We start from the raw sequence: 17,324 nt of genomic DNA, 5'->3' as shown, positions 1-17,324 counted from the left end.
AGAGTACTATTAGACATGGACGATGAGGGTAGACGCGCGCGAAAAGCGAACGGTCACGGCGCGTAGAGGCGAGAAAATATACAAATGATACGCGCACGACGGAGTATACTCGCACGGCGGCACGTCGCGTCGCGAAATACGCGTGCGAGTCGGCATCACTCGGCCGGACTCGGGCCGGTTCGCCGCCGCCGCCGCAGCCGGTGGCGACGCCGCGCGGCGCACGCGCGAAGCTTCTCCGAATTTTCGACTAATATTCGACCGAATAATTATAAATTCTATAAATATATGTATGCGATGTGAAATATAAATATAGCATTGTAATTTGCAATGAAACATTTGTTTCTAAAGAGACATGTCCATTTGTATTAATTAGGATTTTTATATTAATTAGAATCATAAAATAAAAATAATGAGAGTAATTGATAAATAATATAGCATTGTATAATAATCTCTTTTCGCTAATTACAATGCTATATTATTTATCAATTACTCTCATTATTTTTATTTTATGATCCTAATTAATATAAATAGATAAAAATCCTAATTATATATAAAAAATGGAAAAATATTTCTTTCTTCTTCTATACAAAAAAAAATATATATTTGCCTATTAAATCAAATATAAAATTACCAACGATGATATACTGATGGAAATAATTATTAATAATGAGAATAAAAATAATAATGAGAATGAAAACAATATCAACGCTATTTATAAAATCGATGATATGCATACCTGGTTTTGATTGTGCACCAAAATTGCATCTTCGCTGCATTTTGACGAGATATTCTGATACTTCTGAGGAGAGGGAGAGAGACATAAGATGTCGGCCGTTGCACACAGGACTCAGGACAGGGCTGTCGATATCGAAATCACCATATTAACGCTCAGCAACGATTGCACACGATGTTTACGTTACGACGCGAACACTTTACGAGACACTTTTGATAATTATTCACTCGCGAGATTCACTTTTCGAAGAAGAACGATCGCGAGAAATACGGAACGAGTCGCGACGCGTTTTCTTTCCGTTCCGTGTATTAACTGACTGCGGTTCGAAAAGGATGCCTTCGAGAATCGCAATATTGCAGAATCGCGACTCTCGAAGTATCGATACAATCGAAGTAGCGACGTCATAGCGCGTCACAACTTCGCGCGAGTTTTGATTTCATTTGAATTAAAAATTGTAAAATGATTATATAATGATTATATATATAATATATAATGATATATATAATATATAATGATATATATATAAATATACGTATTTAATTTTTCTATCTTTTGCGAGAAAAAGAAGCGAAAGAAATGAAAACGGAAAAAGCACAAATAAACTAATATTTAATGAATAAATATCTAAGGCAGAGAGAAATAAACTTTGAAATATTTTTATAAACATATTAGGAATAATTGACACAATGCATTATTATTATTATTATGCAAAGCGTAATCAAATTATAATTACAGGTACTTATGTACCTAACTTTTCTTAAAGAAAAAATTTTTTAAAATTTATACTTCTTGTTTATGATATTTTTACCTTGTTTTGTTCAGCTTAAAGATACTCTCTTACAATAAATACATAAATTTTATCAAATTTATTTATTCCTAATATGTATAATTAGATAGAGATTAGAGTTATGTAACAAAGTGTAAAAATTTCTGGCACTAGAGTGTCATATATTTTTCGTATACTAAAACTTGTAATAATTTGTCTTTGTACGTCGGATCTAAAATTTCGTCCAGTTTTCTTTCGAGTGTCGGCACGTTGTTTCCATAATTACGCGCGATATCTTTAAACGATGATAATAATGAGAAATCAGTACCTAAGCGATAATTTATCCATTTTACAGCATCGGGTGATAACGCATTATCAATGGAATATCGTTGCATTATCAATTTCGTCAAGTCGAAGCATAATTCTGATATCTTCACAGGCTCGAAGACATCGTAATTCCTACATTTATTGAATACCTAATTCAAACATTCAAATTGTTATTCTATTGATAAGATTTCACTTTAATTATAACTAGTAATATATATTTTTGCTCACATCTGTTTCGTCCATTTCGTAATCTGCATCGCCTAATAACGAAATGCTCCAACAGAATAGAGCGCTAATCGCTATTCCGGGACATTTATTAGCGATTATTTCGTTAAACTTTTGGAAAAATACCGACAAAGTACTTTCGATGCACTCCAATTCGTTGCACGGCTCAATTTTGCAAATTAACTTGGATGCTTCGTGTCGAATGTCCGCATTATCGTCGATTAATAATTGCAACAGCATTGTCCACCAATCTAATGTGGGATCTGCAAACATTATATTACACATCCTTACATCTCTTATATTACACTCTCACATGAATTTAATTATAACAATGCTCAAACTTACGACAATGTTCAGAATCGATATTGTCCTTATTAAAAAGATCATACAATATATCAAAAACCGATGATCTAAGATCTTTACGTAATGAACCAATCCAATCACTATCACAGACTTTTCTATAGATATCCTCTCCATATTCCATCGTAAGATCTTCATTCTTAAAATAGAAATACATTTATATATTACAAAGATGCCGAAAAAATATAGTAAAAATATAAAAATATGAAACAATCTGCAAAAAAGAATTAAAAGATACAAAAATGAGCAAAATAAAAAATGAACAAACCTTTAACTCGTGAATTAGTGTCACCATACATTTGCCTAGCAATCTTAAGTAACAAATACGTTGAGAAAAGATATCACTCGCATCATGTAAATGCATTTTTCTCATAACTAAGCTACAAATTTCACGCTTCTGGGCAATATCACACTCATTTACACCCATTAGGCAGTTATACAAGAAATCGAAGACTGCATCTTGCAACTTAGGATTATATTTATATAAATCTTCAGTAAAATTGACAACTGCGTCAATAGCATTAGCATTCAATATTTTTCTTTGCTGACAAGATTCTTTCTTGAGTACTTCGAAAACTGTGGTCCATGCGATGCTTTGTATCTCTGCTTCTGGTACAATCAAAAGTTGTGAATATATGTTGAATGCTTCACTTTGTCCATTGCGCATTGATTGTAAGAAATTCGAATATTTTTCAATGCAAAGTATAAATTTGATTACAGATATTTTATACATTTGTTCGCCTGGTCTTTGTCTTAATAAATCTTTTTCTATTAAATGTTGCCGCAATCTATGCAACATATCTTCCATTTTGCAGCTTTCGATTCTAAAAATATATGAAAAATTGTATTAAATAAATATTCATAATGTATAATAAATATTTCAAGTATTACAGATATCGTAAAATAGTTATCTTACATATTTTTATCTAAATTGTATAATTTATGAAGAATGTCGATGTAAACAGTAGCTACTGGAAAACAACCAAATCCATTGGTTCTTTTCTCCAATCCTTTCAATATCCAATCTGTTGAGTTTAAAAAATCTGTAACGTCAGATTTTAACAACTTGACGGATGGCAATCTTGTTAAGATTTCTAATATCTACAAATTGAATATCAGAAATTAATATTTTAATTACTTAAAATCTAATTATTCAATTATTATGTACTTGCCTGTAGTAAATAGCCATGTATTAAATTTGCAGAGATCTGAGTATCTCGCGCTGTACATAAAATTAAAAGTAATTTTTTTACAAAAATGTGAGCTGTGTTCTCCGTTAAAAATGGCACCAGTGCTCTAGCTGCAAGTTCACGTGTTTTATATACAGGGCTTTTAGCGCATTGCGATACCAAATTAACAAATTCATTTATCTGAAAATACACCTGCCATTATGTCGTTTATCTAGAATAAATAGCAAAAAGATTGGATTTTTTAATAAATACCTTCCAAGCAATATCCGTTCCATCGAAATGATAATTAATATACAACCGTGACAATAACAATAAAATTGCTTGTACGTTCGATTTTATCATAATATCGTTAATCGACACGAAAGTTTGCAATTCCTCCAGAATAAAAGGTAGGAGATGAGGATATCTTTCGAAAAATATTCTCCCTGTCATTTTGTTATCTGTCGTCAAATTAATGTGATCCTTGGTTCTTTGAACGCCAAAAATTCGAATTATAAGTGCACTGAATAATAACGTAGCCGCGTTACGTTCCTGTATTTCAAAATTATTCTCTATGTGAATAAATTATTCATATGATTAATATTAATATTTTTCATATCAGAATAATACAGCCATTACTTACCGCCCATGTTTTACTATCATAATTTCTGAATGCCACTATCAAACCATCCGCAATATAATTCTTGACCATATCTCCGAGTTGAGAGTGTCTAAACAAAGCTCTAAGAATGTTCATAGAGTGAGTTTTTATCTCAGTTATATTAAAATTAGTCTCCTTATAATTGTCCTCATTTCTATTTTCTATCATAGAATGATCGTATTTGGAAAATATTGTATTTTCATACATTATGCACTTTACTTTCTGCCAACTAATTGTATTTTCGAGCATCGAAAATTGCAATAAAATTTTCATAACTGAATGAAACGCAGACACATTTGAATTATTATGGGTTTTTGGTTCTGAGGATAGCACTGCCTGTTTTAAAATAAAATTAATTTGTTTTAGCAATTATTCTGCTAAATCTTTGATAAGATTTCATCTTTCATTTTTGTCCAAACCTGTATCATAAACGGTACTCCCGCGCTTCTTCTTGTTGCACATAATTTCGAATACCCTGGCGTTAATCCTGTAATACCTATTAAGATATCGTACAACCAATGCATAGGAAGTGCATTTAAAGTTGTGTTTGTTCGCCATAATCGTGTGCATACTTGATAAAAACCGACATACACCTGTTCAAACGCACCTCTGTGCTTCGTTTCACATAATAATGAAACTAGATGCTTCATTATATGCTCGATCTGTTAACATATCATTATATTAGCCTTGTTTAGTCATAAAAATACGCATACGCATATAGATATATGTATATCTTACTTGTTGCTCCGTTAGTAATCCGTTTATAGATTCACCAGTTTGTATCGATGCCTTGCTGGAGAGTAGCCCAAACAACTGACTGACTTCTTTAACAGTACGCCAAGAACACAATAATACCATTTGCGGCGTTATAGTTTCTTTCTCAGGAAATGATGTATCGTCATTAAAGTTTAATAGTTTCAAGTCCATAGGTAAATGTCCTTCTGGCGAAGAATTATTTACTATTACAGAAACAGTATGATTTAATTCAAAGCACAATAATATGATATTAGCTATGGTGTTTCGCCAGAGATTGTCCGTTCCTGCACCTCTGTAAAAAAAAAATTACAAGTATATTACCATTCAAATTTGTAAAAAAATTAGTAATACAGCACATTTTTTCTCTTAATTACCTTAAATCACAATCAAAAAGCAAACTTCTCATACAGAATAAATATCCATACAAGGAACATTTAACAATTGCCATCCCTATGTTCTGTTTTGCTAAAGTTAATGCTTCCTGAAAAAATAAAGACAATAAAGCATTTTATATACTATAAATTTGTAGTACAAATTAATAAATTTATTAATAAATTTATAATAAATATTATAAATAAAAAATATACAATATAAATATATATAATATATAAATAATATATATAAATATAAATATATGTAATCTAAAATATTTATTATATAATAAAAATAATAATTAAATTTTTAATACATTAGAAGAAATGTCATATTTTATGTATACATACATGCAATTTTCCGCATAACAGTAACACCAATTGCAATGTTATCTCTTCTGTAACATTGTCTTCTATATTGCAATAATCGCAAAATATATTTTTTATGACAGGTGATAACTGGGATACTTTTAATATATATGCGGCTGTAACACTGTCTATGGGTCGTATGCTACCACCTAATTCAAGTGCAACTTTAATCATTAATTGGACCTGAGATTCCAAATCCAAGCACAATAACATTGGATCCATAAGTTTTAAAATTTGATATGCCATTTCCTTATTTGGCTCATATGTATCCAGCAATAAACACTGGAATATCGTTTCGGCTTGTTCCTTACTCCATTTTATATCTTTGAATTCATTGCAAAGTAGCTGTTGCGTAAGTAAAAGTATTTGCAAGCTGGATCGTCTACGACTGTATGTTGCATCTGGATACAAATTGTTCACACAAATTTCACGCAAGTTTATAAAAAATATAGTGTAATCTTCTATATTACGTTCAATTTGCTCAGACGTTTTGTAAGATAAAGCCAAAGCATTTTCATATGTTTCAGTAAGGTTATTTTGTTCTTTATGACGATTTCTCATGTTTTCTTCTTGAGTCAGTTGTCTCTGCATGACAGCCAAACTGTCTTTCAATCGCTTTAAAGCCTAGAAAAGAATTATAAATTTAATTTACATAAGATTTTGAAGATTTAAGAAATAAAAGACAATGCCAATATATCTGATACCTTCTTAACAAAGGGAACATATTCCATCTTTTCGCACATATTATGCTTTAGAAACAATAGAATTGTATCAAGTTCCATGCGTGTAAAATGTAATGTGCTTTTCTTTGATTCCACTAAGAGTGCCAACATCTCCAATCTGCACTATGTAAAAAAGACAATGTTTGAAACTGTTTATTACCTGATTGAATTTTGAAAGTAAATATTACGTATAAAATAAAGAATTATTTTTTTATTAAAGCAAGTTATCATTATTAATTCGAGGTAAATCGTTACCTTTTCGCTGTAATGCCTGATGCATGTTTCTAAAACACTGTATTCCAAAGTATTTCGCCATTTGACAGTTTGCTGCGCTAATTTCTCATCGGTATCCAACTCGCCCTTTTGTTTCAATATTCTTAAGCCATTTAATAATGTATGAAGTTCCTCCTCGTTCATATTTTTTAATTCCTGCATCCTTTAAATCCGCAATATTGTACAATGCTGTATAGCGAAAATGTGTCTTTTTAGGTTGGAAAACTATTTACATACATTTCTGATTAGTTCATAAAGCCATCTTTGATACAATTTAATATAAAAATAGACAATAACGCTTTTACTGATATTCACAAATTTCTCTATTAATCAATAATCAGTCAATTATTCGATTAATATAGATGTCTGCTTGATTGTAACAAATTCAAATTTGTTATATACATTACGATATCCCGATAAAATGAGAATACCACGACTTTTGATGTAATAATCGAGATAATACTCTCGTTTAAAAACGAATATCTCAATTAATATAAATACAGTATAAATATCAACGCTAATTCGATAAACAAAGTAATTTATTCACGAATAACTCAAGCGATTCAAAAAACAGCGCTACTACGTCATCAAAGAAACGTCAAAGCGTTCGTAAATCTGCCCGTCAAAGTGCAAAATTTGATCGACCAATCGGAGACCGAGGATCTCTGTGTCCTGATTGGTCAATCGAGCGATTCACCCTAGGTAACATATTTTCGAACACGATCTGCTGCCATCTGGTGCACTTTCGAATTGTGTCGTGGTCAACGGTCGCGTTTTCATCGCCGGTCCGCGAAATGAGTGTGAATACATTAATTAGCGTCGTTAATTACCTTCACGTCATGAATTATTGTATAAATCCGATCGCGTCGCGTGTGCCGACATCGGGATCGCGATCGCGAGCGCGAGATCGACCTCGTCATCCGTGTATCTCGCTCGAAACATTCGTTCGAAAGATCTCGTGACGTCACAGCTCATCCGACTCGAGCCACCGAAAGTTCGCGCGCGCGAGTTTCCGAGGGCGGATTGTGAGAATTATTGGGCGTCTTTCGACGCGAGGTAATAACAATAACAATCTTTAGTAATGTAAATAACTATTTTTGGCGCTGCTACAATTTGAATTTGTATGTTACAGGTCATCCTGACGACGCTTTTACAATCTGAGAGGAGGCCTAGGAGAGGCATCAGGCATCGACGAAGTGATCCTTGGGTATTGTTATTTATTGTATATAAATTGTTACAAATTGTATGTACACGCATTAATTCGGTTCATTTATTTGAATGATTTAAATGAGAGAGATTCAGAAAGAAAGACTTTTATATAATAAATCGTATGAAAGTTGCTATTTAAAAAGTTTTGTAGTATTACAATATTATATATATAATTAGAGAGAATTTTGTAATATATTAAATAATTAAGATTTAAATTTATTTCATATTTATATATCTGCTTATTATAATATACGCATTGAATATAATATTTGATGCGTACAGTAGTAATTTTGGAATATTAAATATTTTGCGCTTTGCTATAATTTGGATTTTATATTTGTGTATTACAGATAATGTAGCTACAAAATCAACAACTTTGCTGTGCATCAGTGAGTGATGATCTTTTAATATTGAGGTAACGGATTTGTAGTAGACTATATATATTGTGGATACATCCATTGCCTTAAAATGGATGAGTTAGAACAAATTAGATTAAATGACTTTTAATACATTTTTTCAATATGCACCTACTCTCCATGAGTTAATTAAAACATAAATTAAAAGAGAATTATAGAAAGCAATTTTGTCAAACGTAGTAAATTTTATCTAATTTACTTAATAAAAAGAGAGAATACGCTTATTTTAATAATTACATATATATAATGATAATAATTTATTCTTATATCGCATCAATCATATTCTGATTTGTTATAATCCATCTGTTTCTATTCTAAAATTTGTTAAAAAAAAAAAAATATACTATTTTACGCACAAAAATACATATTGTACACTGAGAGAATTTTCTCTTAGAATTTACCCTGAAAATCATGGTAATCGTAGGACAATATGGTATGGAAAGAATTTTATGAGAATTTCTTTTATTATTTATCACAATAAAAATAATATCTATCACAATAAAAATAATAATATCTATCACAATAAAATATAAAATATGTTTGATTAATTTTACTAAACTGCATAGTAAAATTAATCAAACATGTTTTATATTTTATTGTGATAGATATTATTATTTTTGTTGTGATAAAAATATTAATCAGAGAAGTTCTCATAAAATTCTTTCCATACCATATTGTCCCACGATTACCATGATTTTCAGGCTAAATTCTAAGAGAAAATACTCTCTGTGTATGAATCATCAATCAAGTACATATATATAAATAATGATTTTCAATATAATTATTATTTATTAATATATATTTATTATTTATTAATATATTATTTATATAAAAGTATTAAGAAATACCTATTATAGATTCGTTCATAAAGCCATCTTTGATACAATTTAATATAAAAATAGACAATACACGCTTTTACTGATATTCACAAATTCTCTATTAATCAATAATCAGTCAATTATTCGATTAATATACATGCTTCATAGTTTGCTTGATTGTAACAAATTTAAATTTGTTATATACATTGCGATATTTCGGTAAAATGAGAATAGCGTGACTTGATGTAATAATCGAAATAATACTCTCGTTTAAAAACGAATATCTCAATTAATATAAATACAGTATAAATATCACGCAACGCTAATTCGATAAATAAAATAATTTACTCAGATAAATAACTCAAGCAATTCAAAAATAGCCACATAACGTCATCAAAACGTTAAAGTTGCGTTCATAAATCTGCCCGTCAAAGTGCAAAATTTGATCGACCAATCGGAGACGGAGGATCTCTGTGTCCTGATTGGTCAATCGAGCGCTTCGCCCTAGGTGACCAAATTTTCGAACACAATCTGCTGCCATCTGGTGCACTTTCGAATTGTGTCAACGGTCGCGTGTTCATCGCCGGTCCGCGAAATGAGTGTGAATATATTAATTAGCGTCGTTAATTACCTTCCCGTCATGAATTATTGTATAAATCCGATCGCGTCGCGTGTGCCGACATCGGGATCGCGATCGCGAGCGCGAGATTGACCTCGTCATCCGTGTATCTCGCTCGAAACATTCGTTCGTTCGAAAGATCTCGTGACGTCACAGCTTATCCGACTCGAGCCACCGAAAGTTCGCGCGCGCGAGTTTCCGAGGGCCGATTGTGAGAATTATCGGGCGTCTTTCGACGCGAGGTAATAACAATAACAATCTTTAGTAATGTAAATAACTATTTTTGGCACTGCTACAATTTGAATTTGTATGTTACAGGTCAACCTGACGACGCTTTTACAATCTGAGAGGAAGCCTAGGAGAGGCATCAGGCATCGACGAAGTGATCCTAGGGTGGGTATCGTTATTTATTGTATATAAATTGTTACAAATTGTATGTACACGCATTAATTCGGTTCATTTATTTGAATGATTTAAATGAGAGATTCAGAAAGAAAGACTTATATAATAAATCGTATGAAAGTTGCTATTTAAAAAATAAGTTTTGTAGTATTACAATATATATATTATTAGAGAGAATTTTGTAATATATTAAATAATTAAGATTTAAATTTATTTCATATTTATATATCTGCTTATTATAATATTATACGCATTGAATATAATATTTGATGCGTACAGTAGTAATTTTTTGGAATATTAAATATTTTGCGCTTTGCTATAATTTGGATTTTATATTTGTGTTACAGATAACGTAGCTACAAAATCAACAACTCTGCTGTGCATCGGTGAGTGATGATCTTTTAATATTGAGGTAACGGATTTGTAGTAGATTATATATTGTGGATACATTCATTGCCTTAAAATGGATGTGTTAGAACAAATTAGATTAAATGACTTTTAATAAATTCTTTCAATATGCATCTACTCCAAGATCAAATTAAAACATAAATTAAAAGAGAATTATAGAAAGCAATTTTGTCAAAAGTAGTAAATTTTATCTAATTTACTCAATAAAGAGAGAGAATACGCTTATTTTAATAATATATATATATATAATGATAATAATTAATTTATATATCGCATTGATCATATTCTGATTTATTATAGTCCACTCATTTGTGTTCTAAAATTTGTTTAAAAAATACACAAAAATACACGATTTTATGCACAAAAATATATATTGTACACTGAGAGAATTTTCTCTTAGAATTTACCTTGAAAATCATGATAATCGTGGGACAATATGGAAAGAATTTTATGAAAATTCCTCTGATTAATATTTATCACAGTAAAAATAATATCTATCACAATAAAAATAATAATATCTATTACAATAAAATATTTAAAATATGTTTGATTAATTTTACTATGCAGTTTAGTAAAATTAATCAAACATGTTTTATATTTTATTGTGATAGATATTATTATTTTTATTGTGATAAAAATATTAATCAGAGAAATTCTCATAAAATTCTTTTCATACCATATTGTCCCACGATTACCATGATTTTCAGGATAAATTCTATGAGAAAACTCTCTCTGTGTAGTTTCAACATATATAAATAATGATTTTCAATATAATTATTATTTATTAATATACTATTTATATAAAAGTATAAAGAAATACTTACACAGAGAGAATTTTCTCTTCAAATTTATCCTGAAAATCATGGTAATCGTGGGATAATATGGTATGGAAAGAATTTTATGAGAATTTCTCTGATTAATATTTTTATCACAATAAAAATAATATCTATTACAATAAAATATAAAATATGTTTGGATTTACTATAGTATTTTTACTATATTTACTTTAAAATTATATAGTACTGTACTACATAATTTTACTTTGTAAAATTAATCAAACATATTTTATATTTTATTGTGATAGATATTATTTTTATTGTAAATATTAATTTGTGGTAAATATTAATCAGAGAAATTCTCATAAAATTCTTTCCATACCATATTGTCCCACGATTACCATGATTTTTAGGATAAATTCTAAGAGAAAACTCTCTCTGTGTAGCTTCAACAAAATCGGAGAGGACGGAACTCTCCTTCAGTATATTACTTTTATTTGACATTGCGCGCAGTTAAAACTCGTAGACGTAATTACCACGTGAAATATGCGATTAACTCGCTGCTTCGATCGTTTCGATACCTCGAGCAATATTGCGGTTCGACAGATTTCGAATGGCAGTCGCTTCACCGAACGCACCGCGGCGTATCGCATTCCAATTAGTCTCGGCATTTCTCGCGGTTATTATATCGTCGAAGGGCGAATTTTACGCGGGAGTATCTCATCGCAAATTGCCGATATCGGTATCGACTCGGATTCGAAATCCTCTTTGCACATTTAAGGCGTCGTTTTCTTTCCGAAATGCAGCGGAGCGATTGATGCGGAGCGTCTTCATCCAGGTATCTGCAGCATGTTTTACAATTAACTGGCACAAAACTGGCATATTATGCTTTGCTTTTTTTCCCCCAACAAAAATGATATTTTTGATTCGCCTTATCTTATGTCTGATTTAATAAAGTGTGAACGAGAAAGAAATCTCCACACTTTCTCATTGTCTGCTACATTGATATTTAATGTTTTTTGTGCTGCGAAAAAAATGTATCTCGTAAATATTATGGCATTTACTGTCTAGTGCACACTATGTGTGCATAAATCACGCACTGTGTATAGCTCTCATATTCTACGGCGTAACCTGTACTCACTACTTTATTCTGTCGACAGGCTTATCTTGGCGGCATATGTTACAAACATATCTCTGCTTATATATCTCTAGACGAATGGCTGTCGCTAAATTTAAAAAGTACAATCTTTTGTTGATTTACATAAGCCGCATGACGTCTCATTATTATAACTTGAAATCTTATACTTATAAAATATCCTTTATTTTTAAAGATTTTCTAAATCTATTTGCGCGTCGACAATTAATTCCATTTCATTTGCTTTCCAAAGCGCCAATTTTCGTATTAAACAAAAAAATAATACGTATACAATATATTACATAAAAAATATCATTTTTGTAAGAAAATGTGGAAAAATGATGTTCCTGATTTTATTTTAAATTGTCGATACTTTGTTATCGCTATATTTTGATTACATATTATTATCATAGTACAATGATATTCATTTTTTTTTTCTTAAAAAATAATTATTAATACTAGCAGGGCAAAATTTTAAGCCCTTTTTGAGATACTTTAAATATTTCAAAAAATTTATGCAACTACATTGTTTCTATTTTAAATAAATAGAAATTATATATCGCAAAACTATATAAATATATTAATTAATATTTCTCCGATAATGATATTAATATTTTATAATTACAAATAAATAACATATTTTATGCACAGTTTGCTACACTAATGTGTACTGTATAATACTTATATTTTTATTATTTAACAATATTTTACTTTTTTAGTAAATAATTTATAACAAACATGAATAAATTTAGTATTATTTTTTAATATTTATGATAAAATTATATTATTTTTTAATATTTCAAATATTAATATTTTTTTTCTCAGACCAGTTCTCTTTATTATATTTTATTAAATAGCAAAATTTGTGAGAAATTTGTGAGAATTGTTGAATATATTTTTTCCTCTTTTTATTAGGATGTTTGTAAAGTCTCAAATATCGTTAAATAATCGTACCTATTTATATTTGCATGATGCAACTTGTTTTATGAACTTAATTCGCGAATGGATTTTCCTGCATTATTTAGAAGATTGCAATTTCGCTTTAACGATCTTCATTACAAAACAATTTCAAAGAGCATCAGTTTCATGGTGCACTCTGACATTATTAGGTCAACCCATCCCAGTACGATTGCAATTATTATTTTGCAATCTTTTCTCTCTGGTAATAAATTTGCACGGAGAATTCTTTTTATGAATATTTACAATGTCGAAGATCGAATAAAAATGAAAACAAATATTATTTATAAGCACAATGTAATTAAATAATTTAAGATTCCATAAAACCATCATTGTGATAATTTTTTAAGATATCTTGTAAATGCTTAAGCCGCGTTTGTATAATTTAGATGTTCTTTTCATAGTTTTGCACGGATGATAAAATCTGTGTAAAATATATATTATATCAAGATACCTATCTGACAAGATAATTAACTGTTTTTATTTTGAATTATTTATGCCAAATAATTATAAAAAAGAAATCAAATTGTGAAAAATTAATTTTTATAAAAACTGTAAGATTATAAAAAATTCTTTATATATTTTATAAAATTAGATTCGATTACAGATAGTTTACTTCCAAAAAACGCATGATAAATTCAAGTATAAAATATTTCGCGCATATTTTCGCAAATCTCGTGTATTTTTCTGAAGAAATTACACTACATGGTGTCTCATATTTTTACCTTCTTCTTAAAGACGAGGTCAAGCACAGGTGGTATGTCTTCGTTAATGTACGAACCGCGGGAAGAGATGGATCTTTGGAAATTACGTGAGAGCTGTTTGTGTTTCGTTATTTTAATTGCGCGTCATCCTGGGAAGAATCCCAGAACATTTCCGACTATTCTCCGGTCAAAGTTTCTTCCTTCCATCTAACCGAAAATGCGGTCACGCGGTTACCTGAGAGCCTAACATAAATTGCGTAATTAATTGTCATTTAAATTGGCTACAACTTTTTTTACTAATCACAAGTTTCACCTTCAAGTATATTTACGAATTTATCCCGCTTCTCGCGAGATCGAGAATAAGTTTCTTAAAATCAGATTTGAAGATATATAATTGAGTTATGGATTACATTAAAGAAAAAATACAATTGAATATTTATTTTCTCAGAGAATAAAAATCGAGAAACTATACGTGATTGTCTATAAATGTAAAGATTTAATTCAAGCTTTATATAATGATTTGATAAAGTTTTGTTTCTTTTAGCTACATTCTCTATGTACTATATTCTCTCTTTGTTTATGTAATATGTGAGCATACTTATTTCATTTTAAGTGCACAAAGCACAAGAAGATTTACATAAAGATGTAAAGAAAAGGAATGATGAACGAAGAAAAGAATATTATTACATAGTTCTATATATATATATATATATATATATATATATATATATATATGTGTGTAAAAATATATACAAAATATTACTTGCATTTTATATTTATATTACGAAAAATACCGAAATGAACGAAAGAATACAATGAATGTTCACACTGAGCGCGTAACCATCCATTGATCCATCTACTTTAATATCTTTAGTTTGCAAGAGATTACTTCTGGCTTTCAGAATTTATTAATAACATTTTAATAAAATCGCGCACAATTCTTTGAAATTGTTTACACCGCGCGTATTCTTGATAATAAGTAATCCGCGTTGCCGGCAATATATAACTATACATACGAAATTCTTGGATCGACCGCGAATCTCTTTCGCGCACGAGGGTGGCTTTCTGGCGAACAAGTTTGTGGAATTTTCTTCTCATTTACGTCGGTTCAGCGACGCAACGCGTTTTGTGACTCTCAATTTCCGGCGAAACTATTCGACAAGCTCACACCGCGAGTGGAATACTTTCGCAACTGTATAGAATACAAAACAACTCTAGGATTGAATTCGGAATTGGGGGAAGGAAATTTTAAATTGAGACTTCTGTTCAAAAATCTTTTCTCGAATCGAAGAGTCTCTTTACCTATTTGTACGTCTTTAGATATGTATACGGGGGAATGTCATTAAAGATACACGAAGAGAATTTTCTCTTGTTAGAATTTACCCTGAAAATCATGGTAATCGTGGGACAATATGATATGGAAAGAATTTTATGAGAAATTCCCTGATTAATATTTATCATAAGAAAAATAATATCTATCACAAATATAAAACATGTTTAATTAATTTTACTAAATTGCATAGTAAAATTAATCAAACATATTTTGTATTTTATTATGATAGATTTTTATTGTGATAAATATTAATTGGAGAAATTCTCATAAAATTCTTTCCATACCATATTGTCCCACGATTACCATGATTTTCAGGGTAAATTCTAAAAGAAAATTCTCTCTGTGTATATAATCTCTCAATTATATTTATTTTTTCTGCTTTGAGATATATAAATTAATGGTTTAATTTTTTTTGTCTTGCCATTGCAATATTTTTTTTCTTTCTTACTTTCCCATTGTTTTCCAGTCGCGTGAATTCTCGAGGGATGTATTTATCGTGTATGAATAAGAGACAATGTGTGTCCCGTCACATGCACAATGTCTTCACCGACCAATTCCACGCTTCGTTTCTCACTTCACCGTAGGACGTTTGTACTGTACCAAGAGAATTCTCTCCCTCTATCTCTCTCCTTCTCTCAAATCACTTGAGCGGAACATGATGTCTCGCGGAGAATTGTCTGATGCTGGTAAATAACCGAGGTAACTGCTAATTCGATTTACTGGCCAACCCCCTTTGCTTCTCTCCCCCCTGTCAGATTCAATTAGCGAGGAGTTTACGGGGCTTCGCAGGGGCAATCGACTAGTCTCTACAATTAAATTCCACACGCCACTATGTCAATTATCGTTTCGAATTCGGAAACAGGAAGATGCTTCTTCCGACCCGCCGGATAAACAATAATATTCGAATTCCCACATAGGATTAATCGTCGGCAAAACATCGCGAAGACGTCAATAAACGTCTTAATCCTTCGCACGTACTTTTTTTTAGATCCTTTTTAATAGAATTTTGAGATCTGTGAGTCCTCTTTCTTTTTCGTTGTCAAATTGTCGTGAACATATTTAAAAGATATAATATTTATAGAAGAGAAACGGAATTTGCCACGCTTTACTTTCTTAAATTGTATCAATTTTATAGCAATATTTTGTATATTTTACTTTTAATTTTATTTTTTTTTCCTGCACGTAAACATTATTCAGCGACAACGTTTGAATAGAACGCGTCAAAGTGGGTCAGAAAACTGACAGATGATGCTAAAGTTTGCTCAACACATGATTGCAACAATGCGATACGCTTATCACCATAAAACGTGTCGTAAAAGATATAGAGGCTCTTTATCGCTTATGTATTGCTATATTGTAAATTAATCATAGTTATCAACACAGTTATAGAAAACACTAGTTGAAATAACTTTTTTTTTGATGCCATAATGAATAAAGATTATTTCTTAAAGCCGAGAGAAAATAATTCATTGGTCATAAATTCGAGATCAACGAAATACGTGTGTTTGCATAATTGATTAATTAATTAATTCGTAAATTTTGCGTGCCATTTCCAATGAAATCTCTAGTACTTTCGGGTGGGAAAGAATTAAGGATCGACTTCTGGTTAATACATTCTCCGCATATATACATGTACACATACACACAGTATTATGTATAATATATGTGCCTCTATATAAATTCTTTAGCGGTCCTCTGAGTGAGCTGCGCAGGTAGAAACCGTAGGTTGAGATAAACATAGGAATAACAGCCATCGCTATATGTGTTATCGTTGATGCACTTGTTCTCCGGAATTCCGGACTCTCTAATTTAAAA

At 30.5% G+C, this 17,324-nt stretch overlaps 3 protein-coding genes across 12 annotated transcripts in view; 1 reads left to right on the top strand and 2 right to left on the bottom strand.

Annotated features, from left to right (window-relative positions):
* Positions 1-1,032, bottom strand: part of LOC145944237 (uncharacterized protein CG43867) — an 81,695-nt gene extending 80,663 nt beyond the window's left edge. For 3 of the 5 annotated variants that reach the window (XM_083052462.1, XM_083052461.1, XM_083052463.1), the window contains exon 1: positions 737-1,031. The gene's annotated coding sequence lies outside the window, so the exon portion shown is untranslated. Of the gene's footprint in view, positions 1-736 lie in introns of all 5 variants that reach the window. The other 2 variants (XM_083052458.1, XM_083052460.1) reach the window with 1 other exon arrangement.
* Positions 1,033-1,583: 551 nt separating this feature from the next.
* On the bottom strand, positions 1,584-7,188 carry Thada (Thyroid adenoma-associated protein homolog). Of its 6 annotated transcripts, XM_083052472.1 has the most exons (16): positions 6,970-7,091; positions 6,715-6,895; positions 6,442-6,582; positions 6,208-6,361; positions 5,720-6,138; positions 5,372-5,478; positions 4,980-5,289; positions 4,661-4,903; positions 4,224-4,577; positions 3,854-4,132; positions 3,584-3,781; positions 3,328-3,512; positions 2,680-3,235; positions 2,397-2,550; positions 2,055-2,314; positions 1,584-1,975 (listed from the first exon to the last, which is right to left on the bottom strand). In XM_083052472.1, coding segments are annotated over exons 1-16 (3,849 nt in total). In that variant the 5' UTR covers positions 6,972-7,091; the 3' UTR covers positions 1,584-1,669. The 6 variants fall into 6 exon arrangements, with proteins under 6 accessions (XP_082908598.1, XP_082908596.1, XP_082908594.1 ...); XM_083052470.1 differs by lacking the exon at positions 6,970-7,091 and adding an exon at positions 7,170-7,188 and having other exon boundaries at positions 5,720-6,361; positions 6,715-6,921; XM_083052468.1 differs by lacking the exon at positions 6,970-7,091 and adding an exon at positions 7,164-7,180 and having other exon boundaries at positions 5,720-6,361; positions 6,715-6,921.
* Positions 7,189-10,565: 3,377 nt separating this feature from the next.
* The window catches only part of LOC145943654 (uncharacterized), an 86,294-nt gene continuing 79,535 nt past the window's right edge, over positions 10,566-17,324 (top strand). Inside the window, exon 1 of the mRNA XM_083051350.1 lies at positions 10,566-10,582. The gene's annotated coding sequence lies outside the window, so the exon portion shown is untranslated. The remainder of the gene's footprint in view (positions 10,583-17,324) is intronic.

Source organism: Prenolepis imparis, unplaced genomic scaffold, assembly GCF_030444845.1.
Source record: "Prenolepis imparis isolate NDT839.2.m4 unplaced genomic scaffold, iyPreImpa1.0 SCAF_12, whole genome shotgun sequence".
NCBI classification, from domain to species: domain Eukaryota; kingdom Metazoa; phylum Arthropoda; class Insecta; order Hymenoptera; family Formicidae; genus Prenolepis; species Prenolepis imparis.
The sequence above is the reverse complement of the archived record's forward strand: the minus strand, read 5'-3'. Positions and strand labels throughout refer to the sequence as shown.